Here is a 16,677-nt window from a genome sequence, read left to right as displayed (position 1 = left end):
AATCCCAGAGAAAAAGACTATTTTTCCTACTACTTGCAGTTCAGAGATCTATTTTCTATAAAATGTATATCCCTAAACTGTCTAATTAAAAAGAAGTCTATATACAGTTTTTTATAAAATTGTTCAAATCAACACATTTGCATATAGTTTTAAAATGGCAGAACTTAGACTGAATTTTTGTGGTATTAGAAATGGAATAATAATGCAACTAATAGATGATTCAGTTGAGGATGTTCATATTTGGTACTATCTTACTTTTGGAAGTTTTTTAGAAAGTCTGGGTCTGAATTGATATTCAACTTCCTAGCATTGAACTACACTTTATGCAAAAACTTGAGTTTCTCAGAAAAGCTAGTCCATAGAGTAATCTGATTCCTAAAAAGACTGGATGAAAGAAAAGGCTAAATACACAACAATATTCAGATCTTTAATTTCAAAGGAAGTTTTCAGTCACAGTCTACCAACAATACATAAATGAGCACAGAAAAGTGATCTGGTCCTTTTGTATCAGCTATAAGAGCTAAAATTTTGTGATTTTTTAAAAAGTTTGTCAAAACTTATGCTTTTGGAGAAGAAATTTCTAGCAAAGAATACTTAGGCCTTGGCAGAAATGAAGTTTAGTTTAAAAAGAAATGAAAGATGTTGTCCTGGAGTAGCATGATGCTTGAATGAAATACCCCACAGAGTGAAATATGTTTGCCAGGAACCAAGAGAGAAAGTTACAGCTTTCTGCCAGATGAAAGGCAGTACGGTACGGCTGGCTGCAGTATGCCCTTTTCTATTGTGAGTATCCACAGGGTTAACCTTCAGCATATGATCCTTCTGCCTGACCACTCCTCCTCCCAGTCTGAGCAATTCTTTAACCTACAGGATGTCTAATGCTAGGAAAAGTAGTTCTTCATGTGGCATGTATTGCCCCAGAAGAGATTTTTGTCAGCTTATTTGAAAGAGTCATAGAATGCTGTTGAATGTTCTGCCTTGGATTAAAGTACTGTCTTTCACTTGTCTTTTTGTTTTAACTTTTTGTTTTATTTTCTTGGAGTGAACTAGACTTTAACTGCACTATTCAAATATACTCACTAAAACCTAGGAAAGTAGAAATCAAAGACATCACTGACCTGAAGAACTTTATTTAAACTTGTATTCTATAGAGAAAACTAGTGGAAAAATTCACTCTGATTTATTTATTTATTTACTCTTATTACATATTATTCTTATTAAAAACGAATTTGAATGTAGAGAGAGCAGATACTTTGTAAAATCTGGTTGAAAAAGGGCCATTCTGATTGAGAATGACAGTAACAGCCTGCCTCACTGAGGGGAGCAGAAGTCCAGAAAAACAGGTTAGACAAAACCAGGCAGGTGAACTGGAAGGTGAATCTTTTTTTAAAAGCAAAGAATTCCACACACTATTTCTGTGACATTGTAATGTGGATTTTTATTTATTTTTTTTTTTTTAATAAAAGATGCTTTTTTCCCTTCCATTCCTCCTATTCTGTTGTAATGCTCAGGAGCCAGTCATGGATCTGAGTTCAGAGTGAGTTTTGGATATTGATTTTCTTCCACTCATTTATATTCTGTTGGCTAATTTTCCTATTTTTATCTTAAGATACCATATAAATAAAAGCACTACATAAATAGCAGTAAAACAATTTTTCTGGCTAAACCATTGCTGTCCTGCAAACAGTGAATGAGTCAATGAAGACGTGAAAGAAGAAAGGAAAGACATATAAAGAGTTAGTTCTCCCTAATTTTCAAAAATAGTTTCACGATTTTGTCAGATGGTGATTCACCTTATGATTCTGAGGTCCACCATTTTTGGAAACCTGGGGTAGCTTCAGCTCCCATGGCAGCCAACATGTTGGTCTTTTGGAGTTAATATACACCACTTCAGCAGTTAGATGCTGTGAGCAATGTAAATGATCTGCATTCTTTCTGGATTGACATAGAGGTGACCTTCCAAACACACTGACTAGATGGTTATATTTGTCATAAGAAGTTAGATTACTGTTTTAAGTTGAGGAATCTTTTCCTAGATGTTAGCAGAAGGTCCTGAAACCACCAATTTCCAAGGTCTGAAAGAATATACCAAGGGAAGGATTGTCCTCAACATGTCCAGCTTCTTTCATTCTTTCCATAAGCATCTGCTACTGAGCTCTTCTGGAAGCAGAGTACTGATGTGGATAGATATTTGGTCTGACCCAGAACCGAGTTGTTACATATCAAATGCTAGCCTTCCTTTTCAGCCTGTATTGTTATCCCTTCTTACATCTCTCCTTCTAACCATAGTACAGTTTGGGGGATTGGTTTGGGGTTTATTATACTTTTTTGATCCTCCTTGATCTAAGAGAGATGAAAGGCATTATGTGTTAGTATTATTCACAGTTTGGACAGTTTTACTTGTGGAAGTTCTTCATAGCTGAGTGTAGGTTTGACACTGTGTCCTGTGAGCTATTTTTTGTTCATGATTCAAATACGACATTATAAAAGATGTAGCTCCAGAATGTAATCCAGAGCATGTAAAAGATGCCTAGAATTAGACTGTCTGAATAATGCTTGCACTAAAACTCTGCTTTTCAGTAGCTCATTCAGTCCCCATCAAAGTTAGTAGAACCATTCTCACTGACTTTGGTGATTGTAGGATTGGATTCTGTTTCTGAGACCACAGAACTTTAATGTTTGATGGTAAATAGTTGTTATATTTTGCAAAAGAAGGGATAGAATAAATATTGGAAAAAATGAAGGAATAACAAAATGAAAAAGGTTATATACAGTAAGCCATGAAAAAAAATCCCTAAGCCTCCAGAGTTCATTGATGAGCTACAAAATCAAAGGGGAGAAAAAAACCTGTAGGATTAGACTCTCAAAGGGTAAAAAATGCATTGTGAATCAGCGTAAAAAGTTCTTGATCCTAATGGATAAATGGAAATAGCTAATACTATGGAAGTTTTATTATTAAAATTCAGAAAGAAAACCCCAAAACCAAATATATTCACATCTTGTTGAAGAACGATATCAGGGATAATTATATCATGTTTAATAGTGAATTTGGTGGTCTGTATTGTTTCTAGTCTTGAAAGTATCTTGTTTGCATCCTGAGCAGGAGCTAAATGAAAACAAACATGAAGTCTAGCAAAAAACACCCCAAACAAACAAACAAAAGAAGCCCTTGAAAAATTTGCCAAGTATTAAAAATGTGTTTCAAACAGTAAGTTAAAGTGAATTTATTTCTGTGAAGTTTTAACAAACAATTAGAAAGGTCTATGTATTTTTTGTGTGCCTGTGAAAACTGAAACTTTTTTAAGGTAATCAATACAGTCTTTGATTTGAAACAAACACTGGAAATGAAGTATGAAGGATACAGAAACACAAAAGATATCTTCAGATGAACTACTGTGTGTTAAAACAACTGTTTGTGATTTACACATATGTGCAAAGCTATGTTATATACTTCAGTATTTATGAAATCAATTCCTTAATTTGGCTTTAGAAATAAACATAAATATAGTATGCCTATAACTATATATATAGACCATACAATCAAACATTATCATTTTATTTGCTTCATAATTCATCTCAGGTTGTTTTGGTTTTTTTCTCTTAGTGGACAATGTCAGTAGAAATGGATCTAGTTTTTAGCCTTAGCTGTTGGTAAATCTGTAATAAACTTTGCATTAGTTATAATTTAGGACTGTGTTTATGGGAAAGATATGGAGAGAAGTTTCTTGAACTTAGTGCTGTCAGAATCTCTAGGGATAAACATAGTGGAAGAGCATATATTTGAAAATCAATTATGTGTTTATTTTTGTTGGCCAAAGAAAACAAGAGTGTGGTATATTGTTATAATATGCTGCACATTCATAGGAGTGCTAAATGTGCTTAATGATAAATCAGTTATCTTTTTTTTTTTGTCTTGCATATTTATACCTTTGAATCATGCTTTTATATTTTCATTGACACTTCTTTTCAACACTTAGAAGACTGAAAGACATTTTATAGGCTATGAAAGAAATAAAAACACTGTGGAGAATATTAAATTAATAAATGGCAAACACCGGGCTAAGAAAATATTTGTGAGAAAAGTTTTAACCTAAATATTAAGAGCAAAGAACTTTAATTGGATTATGGTGCAACTATAAAGCAAAAGGATTCAATCATTGTTTTGCTTAAGTGATTCTTGTTCCAAAAAATTGGCTACAGCTTTGGACTGTTAGTTTTCATTTGTCATGATTTTATTGATTTCTGTCACAAACAATTTCATCAGAGAGGTAAAAATTCAAGTAGCTAGGATGCAAGCTTGCCCTGAAATCTGACAGTAGAGCTTGGATCATATTCACTGCTAATGTAAGATATTTAAGTACCCAGGTAATTAATGGACACATCATTGCACACACTAATTAAGTTCATTGGCATTTAAATTGTGCAAGTGGAAATCTACCTCTCTCCCTGCTGTATTGATTTTTTTGCAAATAGAGAAGAAAAAAAATACTTCTGAAATTTGCCATTTTCCTATACCTTTATATACCAGCAAAGTTGAAGACACAACTTTTGCAGACATTGAGTTTACCTGTGACTGGATTACACGCCCACACTTAGAAAATAAGTGAAAAACTCTCATCTGAAAAGCTAGAAATATGCTTTGCATGCTGCAGTTGAAGAGTAAATTCAATGAGGACAAGGAGGAATAATACCTAATTTTGCTGACAGTGTTTCATCAGATTTTCTCCCTTTTTCATAGTTATTCATTTTGACAATTCTGCCCATGGACCCCAGGCAATTACAAAACTTGAATACATCATAGCTTTGTCTCTGCTGAGATATGAACTTGTTTTCTGTGTCCAAATTGTACCAATTTCACATCTTTAAATGATTGTCTTTGGGATTTGATTTACTACAATCTGCTTCTGGAATAGATTTTACGTGTGACTTTTTTTTTTTTTTTAATGAAAATCATTTGAATCAACCGCTCAGTGATTATTAGCATAAGAGTCATCACTGAGGAGAGATAGGTTAGTGGGTTGTAGGTAAATGTAACAGTTAAAGAATGTGATACATTATGTTTGTTGCATGCCTCTACAGTTTATTTACATAGATTTCTTAACATACATAACCACCTGAGCGAGGAGGTGTGGTAAAAAGAATACTGTTGTATATTTATCATGAATTGAAATGGTAAGAAGGGGAAGAGTGGTAAAGAGACATTATCTGTTAATAATGAGGGCATAGGATTTATCTGGATTTATTAAATAAAAGAATGAAAAACAAAACATACTGTAATCAATGAATGGGGAATTCCAGAAACAAGGAATCAAAGATGTAAGAATGCATCCCTTCTAAGACATGAAAATAAAGTCAAAATTTATTGAAAATTTATTTTAAAAAGCTAGATCAGAATGGAAGAAGAATGCTGGTTCACAGTTCCCTTATAAATAAAAAGAGTGATCTTAGAGTGACCAAATCATGCAACCAATACAGAAGTAACCTTCTCAAAATAGCTGGAATATGATCCTTTTGTCTCTCAGAATTTCAAAGGCCTTGGAAAACCTTGTTCACCAGTCTAAGGCTGTGCAGAGTCCTGTTTACCCAAACTACACAGTAAGGTATCCAAAGTTAGGATAATTTCTCAGGGTCAGAAATCAGTGCAATCTGAAATAGTCTATGAATGGGAGAAAGGTAGTCCAGTTTTATAAATTAGACATTTTTAAATGAATGAACCCCAGGCTGCTGAAGTAAGAACAGCCTGAATGACTGAGCCCTGTGTAAGTGAAGCCGAATTCTTCAGAGGTATTTACTTACTGTGTGGGAGAAATTTACTTCTCTCATTTATCAGAATATATTGAAAGAACATGTGGTCAAAAAATCAACAACATATAAGAAAAATAAGTCATAAGTTTGAAACAAAATCTAAATTTTGTTTTTATGAAAGAAAACTGAATTCTGCCTTGAAGTGCTAGAGACCAGTTAACGCCCAATTCTGTCATCCCTCTTCATTCCAAGCTATTATTTTGTTTGCAAATTATTGCATTACATCAAAAATAAAATTAATTGAAGGACTAAGTACATATAGCATTTACTTTTTTAACCCCAGATTTCAATGAAAACTATTCACCAATTCAGTTCAACTCAACAAAAGCAAGTTTGACAGAATTGGGCACCTACATCTGGATATAAAATACTCAATTACTCAAAAACAGCAAACAAAGCTGTTCATGTTCTTTAGGCTTTTAAGTATCTTAGGTCTGTATTTTTTCAGAGTTTGGCAGTCTTTTTTAATAACTTGGGTTTACTAACAATGCTGGGATAAAATTACAAGAATTTGAGAAGGAGGGGATGCATCTTATTTAAAAAACAAAACAAAAGAAAACCAAAAATAGAAAAAAACCACAACCCACAAATACTGTTAATCTGATTTGTTTAAAATAAAACAGTACAACACAGCATCTCCAAAGGTGTTTTAAGTGCAATTGCTCTGCAGGTGGCAGTTCTGATATATGACTTGAAAACACTTGAAACAGTATGTAAGACAATTTAAAAGAGACTTTGCAAAAGTTATCAAAACTAAACTGATTTTATCAGTGCACTATTTGACTTTACTCATTCATGCAGGCTGCATTAGAGAAGGAATGGCTAACTCTAGATTCCACCCGTTTCCCTTCAAAAACACTCCTGCTCTCAAACCAGCTGCACTGGCCAAAGGTAACATGTCACAGAAACTTCTTACTCTTCAGTCTTTATTCATTCCTTAAGGATATGCTGTTCTGGGGTGATTAATATGACAATCTATTGACTTGAAAAACACAATTACTTTTAGAAGTCTCAGACTTCCTCCTCATCTCCAGATGCAATTTTTCTTTTAGCTTTTCTTTCATTTGCTTAGTTTTTTCTTTATTTTGGATTTATTTCAACACTTTACTTCACAGTAGCAGAAAAAAAGATGATGTGCTTCATCTGTACATTTGGCAATGGATTAAAAATTGCTAGTTGACACACTACTTTAAAAATACCAAGATCTGCATTATATGACAACAGCTGAATGTTTTCAGAACAGTTAAAGGTCATTGAACTGTAATGTCTGCTAGTTATTTGATAAACTTTGAAGTTGTAGCTTTTTGTTTTGGTAGGGTTTTCTCTTCTTGTTACAAGCGTAATATTACTAATGTTTTATTTCCTACAATTAAAAGAAAAGAGTCTTATAAATGTATAATTCATTATATTTGGGGATGTTAAGTGTAACTAAAGTCACCTTTTTGCCCCATTTAGTTAGTTGAAGCTAAGGTCTGTAATTGGCACATCACCATTAGGAGTCCTTTCTGTTAAAGTAAAAGACTCTGTAAACCCTGGTGCAGGTTACCCTGCACATTTTAAACTCGAACTTGCAGGAATCATCAACTGCTGTTTTTTTCTTTGTCTTACTTAGAAGTATTCTAGGCCTTCAAATTCCAGTGAACGTTCAAATAGTTTGCCATTGTCACCACAAGAAGTTTGGCAATGTGTTAACAGACCACATTCATACTTAGCAGAAAATATCTACTTTCATAGCAGGTAAGTTAAATAATATATTTTTTCATTATATTTAGTTCATTTGGATTTGACAGAAATGAGAAGGAGGAGAACTTGAGGCTGTTTTCTGATGCTTTTGCTATTTTTGGTTAGTGTGGTATTACTGGAGTTAAAAGGCATTTACTTGCTAAAACTGAATATATTAAATTCAGTTGTTATTTTTCATTGACTACCGGAATTAAGAATATAAGAATATATATGTGTATTTTTATTTATCTAGGTTTGACTATAAATCATAAAGCTTATATTTTTTCACATATAACATAGAAGTTGAAATAGAGATTTGTAAGACTAGATAAAGATTAAAAGGGATTTCTTACACAGCTGCATTCTTTTGGAGAGAAAGGACTGAAATATGCTTCAAGTAATTGAAATGTAAACATTTCAAATTGATGGCAGACTTTTATTACTCTCCAAGATAAAGCCTTCCTGGAGTATTAAAATAGATTTTTTTGTATTATTTCCAAGCTTCAAAAGTGCCTTTAAAAGGCACAAACAACTTGGACAATAACAAAGGCTGCAAAATAATCACCCAAGACCCTTCCTTATTTACCTACCTTTCACTACCACTCTTACACTTTATTTTCAGGTCAGGGAAGGAAACAATGTCACAGCTCTCTGACTGGCAGGAAAAAAAGAAATTTTCATACAAGTCTGAAAAAGAAGAGAAAATTTCAGAAGAATGGTATGTTAAGCTATTTTGCTTACATAGTGACTTCCAGAAATAGCTACAGTATAGTTGGCTATTGTTGTTTGCTTTTTTTAACTTCCACCTTTCAAGAATCTCTGTTTTTCTACCAAAGTAAAAATTATTGTAATTACTTTTATAAGTGTCTGGGAGACCAGCTTAATAAGTTGCAATAATGTAATGTTAAGATAAGCATTGCAGCTACCTGTAATTCAGAAAGTTTCATACCAGGCATAAGAAGTGCTATACACTTGTATTCTTTTTGAAAAGTGCATTACACAATAATATGCAGCTGGTTTAAGATAATACATATGAAATGTTTAGTAAGTTATTCTCTTCCTCTAGGGGTTTTAAGGATATTTCTACTGCACAACTAATGCTGAAGAGGGCCCATAAAATGAGGCCTAGAAAATATAGGAATAAAAATTTAGGTAAGTCAACAGTTAAAAAATGGTAATATTGATGTAATTTTTCTATTCTTAAATCTCAAAATAGTGTCTCTCTTTTAAAAAGTTTGCTTGCACAACATTAAACATTAATTTGAATAAAGGTGAAGTGTGATTCAGTAAAAACAACTCACTTCAAATCAATTTGTTCCAGTGATAAAATACTCAGATTTTAAAAAGCATTCTACTGGATTTTGAAGTTGAATATTTGACAGCTATGCTAAACATAAATTTTGTTTCTTTTTGTTTATGTATCTCTTTTCTAGATGTGGAATTTATATTTCTGCATTTTGTGCTTCTTGTATTTTCCTCTTGGGGGAATCTCAGGTTAAAATTATTGATTTATGCAAGAACTATTTATGAAAATGACAGTTTGATACATATGAAATGAAATTGTGTTTTTTGTATTAAATATTCACTGTGGAAATAGATAATGCTTATCCAGCTTCTCTGTAATTATCCTCTGGTTCTTCTCAGATACTTCTAATGGCAATGAACCTTTCTTAGAATCATTACCTGTTAGCATGATATGCTAATACAAACATATGTTAATAAAAATATTAATAAAATACTGCTAGTATAAGAAACATTCAACTATGTAAGAGCTTGGTTGACAATAGGACCTAACTCTAAGTGGCCCTTGGAAATTGAACCTTTATTTACATTTAATTTTTTAAAATTGTATCACAAGCTACAGTTAATTTTCTTCTTTTGTGTAACTGTCCTGGTTTCAGCTGGGATAGAATTAACTGTCTTCCTAGTAGCTGGTACAGTGCTATGTTTTGAGTTCAGTATGTGAAGAATGCTGATAACACTGATGTTTTCAGTTGTTGCTCAGTAGTGTTTAGACTATAGTCAAGGATTTTTCAGCTTCTCATGCCCAGCCAGGGCACCTGACCCAAACTGGCCAACAGTGTATTCCATACCATGGGACGTCCCATCTAGTTTAGGAACCGGGAAGGGGGGGGGCAGGGAATCGCCGCTCGGGGACTGGCTGGGTGTCGGTTGGCGGGTGGTGAGCAATTGCCCTGCGCATCATTTGTACATTTCAATCCTTTTATTACTACTGTTGTCATTATGTTAGTGTTATCATTATCATTATTAGTTTCTTCTTTTCTGTTCTATTAAACCGTTCTTATCTCAACCCAGGAGTTTTACTTCTTTTCCTGATTTTCTCCCCCATCCCACTGGATGGGGGGGGAGTGAGTGAGCGGCTGCGTGGTGCTTAGTTGCTGGCTGGGGTTAAACCATGACAGTAACCTTGCAAATATCTTCTGTATTAAGCGTTAAAAATATTGAAAGACATTTTGCTCTTGGAAGGGCAAAAAATTCAGCCTACAAATAAAGTTAGGTGTTTCTCTGTATAATCTCTTCTACTTTAAATATCATGCCTAAGACTAAATATGACAAAAAAAGATCTCTAGTTAAAAAAAAAAGGGGGGGGGGAAGAAAGAGGTATGTAATCAGCAAACCATGCTTTATTGTTTTGGAAAGGAGAAAAAATGGATAAGAGGTTAAAGTTGTTATATTTAAATCTTGATAGCTTCCCATGATGCTCTATCATGTTACCTAAAAAAAAAAAGTAGAAAATATCTGGTGTGCAGCTGAGTTTTTTACATGTGTTCCATTTGGTGGCCTCTGTATCATTTTGTAATGAATAGAGCTTATTAGGTTATATTATCTTTTCTCCATATGCTTGCTAGTTTATGTTAGTAGTAATTAATCCAGTCATAAATGTCTGATTGAGCATATCAAATTTGCTGTCCTATTTTTGTTGTAGTCCTAATGGATTTTTTTGATATGTTTATATTCACTTTGTTCACATTATTCGATATGGTATATGCATGTTGAGCTTTTTAATGTATCACTTGGAATATTCTCAAAGTATATTACTAGTTTTAAAAAAATTAACAAAACTTTTGCACAATGTTTTTATAGGTTCAAATTTTCTCTTCTTGACACTACCTCATATAGGAATTTTTTGTCTTTCTGACTATTACATCAAGCACAAAAATAACCTATATATATAATTTTCCTGTATAGAGTTCTCTGACAGTCATTAAAATCACCATCTTTTTTTCAGATAAGCAGAAAGTGTAATTTCCAGAGCCAAGGAATATGACTGAAAATATTGCACATTCAATCCCTTTTCAGTACAAAGGTTATCAAGCCCACTATTCTTTCTTATACAGCACGCTGACAAAGTCAGTCCTTCCTTGGTCAATAAGGACCAAATAGACATTATCAATTAAGACAAGTATTTTTTTCTTAAACTGATGCTAAAACTCAGCTGTTGCACTAAAATTGATCCTGATGGAATATTCCCCATGTGAGAAGAATCTCCATGTATATAATTATGTTTTACATCAGCTACCCCCTCTGAAGCGGTGCGAGTCTTATTTAGGGTCTGGTTGAACAGAGGGACTTTATGGCATTTAAATTAGAGTAGATATACCTTATCCTGAGGCTAGCCAGCTCCAGATCAGGAAACTGTAACCAGATCTATTAAGCTGCCAGTATCTTTCTTGGATCTCTGTGTGGTACAGCTCATGCGAGTATACTTACAGCAATTCCAGTATAACTAGAGAGAGAAAATTCACAATCTTAGGCCATTGCTGTGAGTTTAACCCTACTGAAGCAGGAATTCCATAAGAGATGTTATTCCTTCTAATATTTAAAAGCAGATCAAAATTTATCTGAGTAAGTAGACGTCAACATTGTCTTTTAATTTTTCCATAGAAATTGACATCCGATCTCCTTCACCTCCTCTGAAAGGAGCTGCATATGAAATGTTGTAGGATTTTTTTTTGGTATTATTATTTCTGTTTCTTTTGAATCTCCAGGTCCTCAGTGTTACAATTGCAACTCTTTCCTTTTTTAGCTTTCTGGTTTAAAATAGCTGAAGGTATGCTAACTACAATAAAATAATTTTATTAGTGATAAAGATTCCTACCCACTAGAAAATAAATAGCCAGCATCCACTTAAAAGTGTGAATTATAAGATGTAAAAAAGCAATTTTCCATGTTATATCCATTTACTACTACATGTCTGACTTAAAAGCAAAACTTTAATTTCTGACAAAAAGCAAAACAACAACATCTAAAGGTTCCAGATACATATAAATTATAAGCTATTAACAAATAAACTGAAAGCTTTTATGCTAAGATTTCAGCATCATCCCAAACATCTTTTATGTGCCATTGATCATTCCATGGTAATGATCTTATTAGTTGCAGGTAATGCTAAGGTACTGATGGATTTTGTAGGAACAAATGGCCTGTCAGAGATATGCTGTCTGATTCCATATGCTATCAAACTGCTTTGCCTTAGGCCTGAGATTCACAAAAGCAATGTGTTAAATCAGCTTCCATTCAGAGAGTTTTCCAATTGCTCTTTAATATAGTCAAGACATCTGCTGGATTGGAACTTGGATTGGACAATCATGAACAGCTTCGATTCTTAACGTCCTCAGGTGTGGGAATTTTTTCCTTTTTATTTTCCATCTAAAGCATTTGTCTTCTCCTAGTGCAACAATGATGGGATTCATTTGGTTCATTATAGAAGTCCACATCTGAGCTAGTCATCTGCATTCTTGCATGGATCGAAATAGACACCTTAAATGCGCTTAATTTCCTCCTAAAACATAATTCAAAACCAGGCTACTTGAATCTCACTGTAAAAGCACTTATAGTTCTCCCCTGCCTAAACACAAAACCTAGAGTGACTGGCTGAAGCACAGAGTTAAACTGTAGATATGTAGAAGTAACTGAGAAGTATCTTACCTCATATGTCTGGCCACGTACCTTCTCAGTAGTGAAAAAAAGTACGGAAAATACTAGCAAGTGCACTGAATCCTGTGGTTTGTATTACAAGGAAGAGCTTAAAGTAGCATAACCTTATAATAGGGAGTGATTCAGGCAATGCTTATATTGCAGTAGACCAGTCCCACCAACTAATGGCCTTAAGGCCTGTTATGCCCTAATCCACTACAGTTATGTATGCTTGTTTATGTAGTTAAATAAAGTTGTGGCCTGTATTTTAACGATACCAAATGTAGGCTGTGTCTGCTTCAACTATTTTTACTCTACAGTAAGATAATACAAAAAGCGTGGGCAAGAAACCAGAAATATTGCAGCCAAGTAAAACTGGCATATTGTCAGAAATATTCCTGTTTATCATGGATGCATAAAATTCTATAGAAATTCTAATTAAAAATCTAAATACAGCAGACATTAATGCACCTCACTGTGCTTAAAAATTAAGTGTCTGTGACTCATAACAGTCCTAGCTTCCTAAAGATATCTTGGCACAGCAGTACAGAATTTCTTGCTTAACTTTGAATTTCCTTGATTCTGTGGATTTTATATTAGCCTCTGAAAGTTAACTTCTTTTTCTTTTAAGATGGCTGGAAGCCTTGTCTTGCTTTCAGCTTGTCTCTCCTACACTGCTGTATTACTACTTACTTAACCATTTGCTCTCCAAAGGAAACCTCTCTTGTCAGTGACTGACAGCATGAGATGGTCATTCTTGCTGCCACATAGGTAGAAAAAAAAAAAAAAAGGGAAAAAGCAGCTGGAGTGGGCCTTGACTCCTAGAACCAGAGCACAATGATAAAGATATTTCATAGAGGTTAGTAAATATTTTTTGGTTCTAGTTTAGAATTTAAGACAGCAATGCAATACTAATTAAAAAAACAAAAACAAACCACAACAAAAAACACAACCCACCCCCTTCAAAACCCACAGCCCCAGAACAGATGATCTGACTATACAACATTGATTTGTTGAATTAACAACAGTCGGAATAAAAATCTGGGGGATATTATTCCTTGTTACACGTTACACAAATGACCATTGATCTATATTTTCTTAGTAGCAGAAAGAAAGCTATTTTTGTTGCGTATTCCATGTAGCAGTATCATCTGGGAACTCCAGCCATGGATGAGTTGGCGTTCTAATTGCTGTTCAATTATGGAACAAAATGTGGTCTTTCTTCCAAATGAATTTACAAATTGAATTATCTTATAGATAAGCATCTGTCACTGTGTGCTACTTTGATTTATCAACTCTTTAAAGTTGGCACAGATATGTTTATGTTTTTCTAATTACAGATATTGCAAAACAAAAATGAATGACAAACATTTAATTTTTTCAGTTTCACATATTATCAAGAAATTGTTTAGCGAATGTGGTGCCAGATCAGGCAGTAACTATTCCTTCCATATTGTTTCTATAACATTTCTTGTGTTTGTCCAACTTATCTTCTATATTTGGAGTCAGCCAAGCAATGTGCATTAAATTACCTCCCTGGTTCCTAGATTGCCAGCACAGATCATCGTCTAATAAGCCACATTTAAATGACTATGCCAGAATCCAGGAAGATATTTGTATGATTTTGAACTATTGGACTCTTTCACAGTTCTCTGTGTGAAATCTAAAACATTTGATTGCTTGTCATCAAAGCATACATGCAGTTCATTTCCCTAGCTCACTCAGAGACTGAAAAGCACTAGTATTATAAAGTAATCTATGTAATATAACCTACATTTGGGACTAGATAAAGAGAAGGACTCATTTTTAATAACAAAAGAGCTGTAGGCAATGGTTGAGGTGATCCAGGTAGGTACAAATTCAAGTAGTCTGGCACTGTGTTAAATCCCTGTAGATTATTTAAATTATTTTGCAAAGACGCAGAGATAAATCTTCTGATAGAAATCTCTTAGAAGAACAATTTCCATCATTTTCCTCTCTTCCGAGTTCATGGACCTTCTTTACTGCTGATATCCTTGTGCGCAAATAAACGTTTGAAAAATCTAGGTTGGCACTAACAGCTTCATGTGACTTCACACAAAAGTCCTTGGTATAGTTTAACTTTGGACTGGTTGGAGTTTTCATAGGATTGGGTGGGAGGCTGGATTAAGGAAGATGACATTTTTAAAACATTTTGGAACAATTTCAATAGACCCATATAGGGGAAAAGTGCCTTATTTCAAGAATTATTTTAAGTTCATAAAAAATAGTTTGGAAATCTTCAATCGCATTTTGTTTTAAGAGGTTTTCATCAATTTTGTTACTTTGTCTTTGGTCACTTTCTATTGAAGAAAGACACTGGTTTTGTAACTAGCATAAAGCTAGAAGAAGTTAGGAATATTTTTATCAACACTGTATCATATCAACACTGTATGCTGGATGTTGGAAAAATTGTAATTATAAAAAATTTTACTCTGTACATTTTTATCTGTGTATAGCAGTCATATGGCTATGTAACTTACAACTATAGAAAACACAATAATAATTCATACTTTACCTAAAATATTTTTTATAACTTCTATTACTTAAAATTTCAGAAAGAACTTTTGAAATATAATGTATTACTCTTTCAAGATATTTTTATCACAAATCTTGTAGTGATCTACTGCCCCAAATATTTGCTACCCTGAAGAACACTAGGTTGCTACAAATTTATTTTTGCATTGGGAAGCATGCCAAAATAGGGCTCCTTCATCCATCTATGCAAAGTGAAAATATCTACAAACCTAGTAATCCAGTTTGTGAATAAAATGATCCCATTATCAGAGTCATTCTAATTATCTACCTTTAAAACTAATGGAGCTAATAATCATTTATTGTGCTTCTTGGGTCGTTTCATTGGATTTATACTTAAGTTAGTAAAAGTGCGTTAAAATTACTTTAAATCTGACACCCTCTGGGTTAATCTGGAAGCTATAATCATCATACAACAAGATGAGAGACGTTCTTCTAGACAATTTGAGATAACAAAGTGTGAGGTATCACTGATTCTGCCTTGGGAAGAAGGCATGGCCTAAATTACTTCCATCCATATTTTCCATGATTCCTTCGTTAGTTGTTTGCTGCTTCATGAGAAGTTACCACCATTAAGAACATTCTGTCAGCCAAAATGCTGCTGCAGTGTGGGCTGACCAAGAATACCATAACATTTTGATGTGTTTCGTCAATCCGTTATCTCTCAAAGTATCCACACCCCATTAGAGATCTTCTCTGGGCTTATAAGGCAAAGATACAGTATGTCTGCGTCATCTTGCTTGTGTCAAGAGAGCATTATCTGGGAAAAAGTGGAGCTCTTAGGTTCCCTTTATGTTCCATTAGTTTGTAACTGAAGCGTCTACTGCAAATATAGAGGTCTAGTCAAAACCGACTTTATAAATTGCTGTTAAACTTCACGAGAAATTGCTCACTGACTTAATGGGGCATTCTGATCCTTTATTTCCATAAATAAGAAAAGCCCCCCAAAAAGCTACTTACTTTGCTGCAATATTATAGATGCTCTTATAAACTTTGTCAGTAAACACCAAGGTCATGTAAGAAGATGAAAATGAAACATCAGTCATAAATAGTCACGTAAATTTATTCTGTCTCAATGCTTTTTGAGTCTTTCCATCTCCTCTGTTTCCCTGCTCTGTTCTCTCAGTGTCTCACATTTTCATTTTTGCTACACTTGCATTCTTTGTGAAAATTTAGATCCTTTCTTTGCCATATTTACTTTCTTGCTAAGTTCTATTGCTGTTTCCCCTCTTTATTTTTATTAATTTCTACCCTTTTCTGACAGTTTGTAGTTACCTTTGTAGACAAACCTCTTCTACCTCATTGTTTCTCAGATATTCCTGAGAGTGTATTTGTCTGCTTATGCTATTGTCTTCTTTTAACCATGTGAAACATATTTCTTTGATTTTTCCTTTGGCTTTCTGTTACTCTTGTTATCATGCTCAGTGTCATACCTACAAAATCCTATATACTTTTGCTCATGATTATGTATCTGCTTTCGTTTCTACATTCTTCTCAGTCTTTTTTTTTTTTTTTTTTTTAATAACTGGCTGATTTATTCTGCACTGTGCATAGGACTTTCACATTCTTTCTAACCCACTGTTTCTCTTAAACTCCTACTTTCCTCCTATGTCAAGCAAACAATTCTTCCTTCACATAAAAAATAATGCATGAAAATCA

At 33.7% G+C, this 16,677-nt stretch overlaps 1 protein-coding gene across 3 annotated transcripts in view; it reads left to right on the top strand.

Annotated features, from left to right (window-relative positions):
• Nucleotides 1–16,677, top strand: part of LRRIQ1 (leucine rich repeats and IQ motif containing 1) — a 113,258-nt gene that overhangs the window by 52,291 nt on the left and 44,290 nt on the right. For all 3 annotated transcript variants that reach the window (XM_075057711.1, XM_075057710.1, XM_075057712.1), the window contains exons 19-22: nucleotides 6,607–6,696; nucleotides 7,418–7,542; nucleotides 8,150–8,245; nucleotides 8,594–8,679. In XM_075057711.1, coding sequence (XP_074913812.1) covers nucleotides 6,607–6,696; nucleotides 7,418–7,542; nucleotides 8,150–8,245; nucleotides 8,594–8,679 — 397 coding nt within the window. The remainder of the gene's footprint in view (nucleotides 1–6,606; nucleotides 6,697–7,417; nucleotides 7,543–8,149; nucleotides 8,246–8,593; nucleotides 8,680–16,677) is intronic.

The sequence above is a fragment of the Buteo buteo genome, chromosome 26, assembly GCF_964188355.1.
Source record: "Buteo buteo chromosome 26, bButBut1.hap1.1, whole genome shotgun sequence".
Lineage (NCBI taxonomy): Eukaryota > Metazoa > Chordata > Aves > Accipitriformes > Accipitridae > Buteo > Buteo buteo.
The sequence above is the reverse complement of the archived record's forward strand: the minus strand, read 5'-3'. Positions and strand labels throughout refer to the sequence as shown.